We start from the raw sequence: 2,788 nt of genomic DNA, 5'->3' as shown, positions 1-2,788 counted from the left end.
TATTAGGAAAGCTCACGCATGGAGCACCAAACCTATTAGGAAATTGATTAATTTAATGATGACAGAGAGACTAGCAAAGGGAAATTGGTGACTTGTAAGGAAGGTGGCTTTCTTTCTATCTGATCTTTTTTTTTAGTTTGGCTTTAGTTTTCAAAGCTGTGAATTTGTTCCAAGACTTCGTGCGGGTTTCAGCTTAGCGTGAAGAGCTGGACAGCTCCTAGTCTCCTACCCATTACGCCACGTCACGACCCTTTCCCTTCTCTTTTATAACCAATCTCTCCAATCCCCCCCTCTCCCCCTCATTTCCTTCTAAAGACCAAACCAAGAATTTCAGAATAACTTCTGTTCTTTCCGAGACCAAACGTTTCTCTGTTCTGTCGCTTTATTCCTTACATACAATACAAAAAGGGAATTTTTCAAATGGAGGGTCTGATTCCTTTTGTTTATAGGGCCATCGTCCAATACAAGAATGGAAGAGAGGGCGTTTTGGCAACATGGTTCAGTGAGTCACCCTCAGCTTCATACATGAGACTCCCTACTGGAGATTCTGGCAGGTTTCAGGTGTCTGATAAACAAGTCTTTCAATCAGATTATGGGGATTTCTCTGCTTCCTCGCCATCTTCCATGGCTACTTCTTCTACTACTAAGATTATTTTATCAACTGGAGTTCAGTCTCCTGTCTGTCGCTTGACTTCCCGCCGCGTCGTTGCATGATCATCGAAACATCGCAAGTGACATGCCTGAAGGAAGCTGAAGGTGTGGCACTCTAGTCAAAAGCATGGTGATATAGAGTGTGGTAATTGTCATGTTTAATTTCATCAAAAACAGTATTGATGAGCGTATGGAAAACCAAAGGGAGAAACATACGCTTAGAATTTGTGGGTTTTAAACTATAGTGTGAAATGTAAGGGAAGAACAAACACTTAAGGATGTAGGGAGACCAAAGGGATCCTCCCCATGCCTTTCTGTTGTTCTTGTGTTGATGTCGTTGCTACTAGGCTACTGTAAATATAATCCAATCGTTAAGTTTGAGAAATTGCTTTCCAATGTTTTCAAGGCCAAAGGGCTTCTTTGTTATGTTCATTGGTGGAATCAAATGTAGTAAGAATATCAGTTTGTGTTTGTGTTTTTCCACTCTGAATTGTTCTAGAAGTTGGGGTGGTTTTGGGGTTAGTGAGTGATTATAAGTTTTCTTGCTTCTCTTTTAGACTTCTTCCATTTCGTTATCTCATTTGTCGCATACCAACAATGGAAGATGCATCAGCAAAATATTTTATTATCATTCAAGAATTTAGCACAGCAAAGGGCTTTGATTGGATGCATATTAAAACATTTTGATAGCCGACCAAACTCAAAACTGAAAATCCAAACGAAACACAAAATGTAAAAAGTAAAATCAATTTTAGTTTTTGAGTTCATATACTCGTTAATTAAATGATTAATTATTTTTTTTATTTGAAAAAAATACCAAACCTTGTTATTTAAACAGAAAGACTATACACTAATCAATGAGTCTAATACTTAAGTGCAAATAGATGTCTCCAAAGGTTCAAGTGGACAAAATATAAAGTTGGGTTTCCATTTTTGGCCAATTAAAATTGCTTATAAATTAAGTTTTAAAACTTTTCTAAAGATAAATGTATTAATTTTGTGGATATTGGTATTATGTAATTAATGTGAAAACAATATCAATAAAACGTTGGAAAATTTCAATTCCCGTTGTAAATATCTTTTAGAGAAGAAAGTGTTTCCCTTGACGTGATATCCAAACAAAAACAACTTAAAATTTGGGCATTTAGCCACAGTTCGGCAGTCATTTTCTGGAATGTGGATAAGTTTAGAAGAATGCATTTAAAAACAGGGTTCGAGAAAGACGTTTAACTTCAATGGAAATAACGTCAAATACACCTTTGTTGAAACAAGTTGTACAGATAGGTTCAGAGTTTTATTTTCAACGATAACGAAATAGATATTTAATTACCCCAAACGATAATAGAAATTAATTGAAAGAAACAAATAGGTCAACATATTTATCTACTACTGTTAAGGATGAAAGGAAGTGCCCCATTCTACACTCTTAATTGGACAAAACTAGTTTCTATCAATAAAAGTACTTGAGTGAGGATAAAAAAAATTTTCATATCTGTCATGTTGAGAAATTTTAATTTTTAGATATATAAATATAAGGGTTAATTTACTTGTTGTCAATTGATTTTAAATTACGTGTTGATCTTAAAAATTCAATATGATATCAATGACATTGTTTTTCGTTGTTATTTTTTTAATGGTGAATTATCACGTGTTAAGTTCGTTGTTCTTGTAAGTAAAAAAGAGTATTAGGATAAATTTAGTTGTTACGTATCAGATTTATTATGTCTCTATACGTGAAAAGAAGTAATTAAAGTAATGATTAAAAGAAATGAAATTGACGAGTTACTACATGTTAGGTGTGTTGTTACTGTACCTGAAAAGAAGTATAAAGGTAGATTTAATTGCCACGGTTTTCATGAAAGGCGATTGAAACACAAATTTTACAAGTTACATGAATAATGTATGCTAGAATTTGTCATTTATATGTAGTCAAATTTGCCTTTTTAATTATCCACTTTGGCAAATTCTGGTTTTGATTGGGAAATTTCTCCAAACCTGTGAAATAAAACGTGTTGAATAATCGTGTAAATTGCTTGTATTTTATATTTTGATATGGCTTTTTCTGAATGACCCTTCTTCAGATTGACTAGAGCCGAAGTTCTAGAGCGTCAACTACTGAAATTGATTCATTGTTTAT

At 33.8% G+C, this 2,788-nt stretch overlaps 1 protein-coding gene across 1 annotated transcript; it reads left to right on the top strand.

Annotated features, from left to right (window-relative positions):
* Positions 1–281: 281 nt before the first annotated feature.
* LOC110420657 (uncharacterized) lies at positions 282–1,134 on the top strand. The gene has a single exon (XM_021434034.2). It carries the CDS (start codon positions 421–423, stop codon positions 712–714), a length of 294 nt encoding a protein of 97 aa, XP_021289709.1. The 5' UTR covers positions 282–420; the 3' UTR covers positions 715–1,134.
* Positions 1,135–2,788: the final 1,654 nt, after the last annotated feature.

This window comes from Theobroma umbraticum, unplaced genomic scaffold (genome assembly GCF_002168275.2).
Source record: "Theobroma umbraticum cultivar Fairchild unplaced genomic scaffold, ASM216827v3 scaffold_86.0, whole genome shotgun sequence".
Taxonomy (NCBI): Eukaryota; Viridiplantae; Streptophyta; class Magnoliopsida; order Malvales; family Malvaceae; genus Theobroma; species Theobroma umbraticum.
The sequence above is the reverse complement of the archived record's forward strand: the minus strand, read 5'-3'. Positions and strand labels throughout refer to the sequence as shown.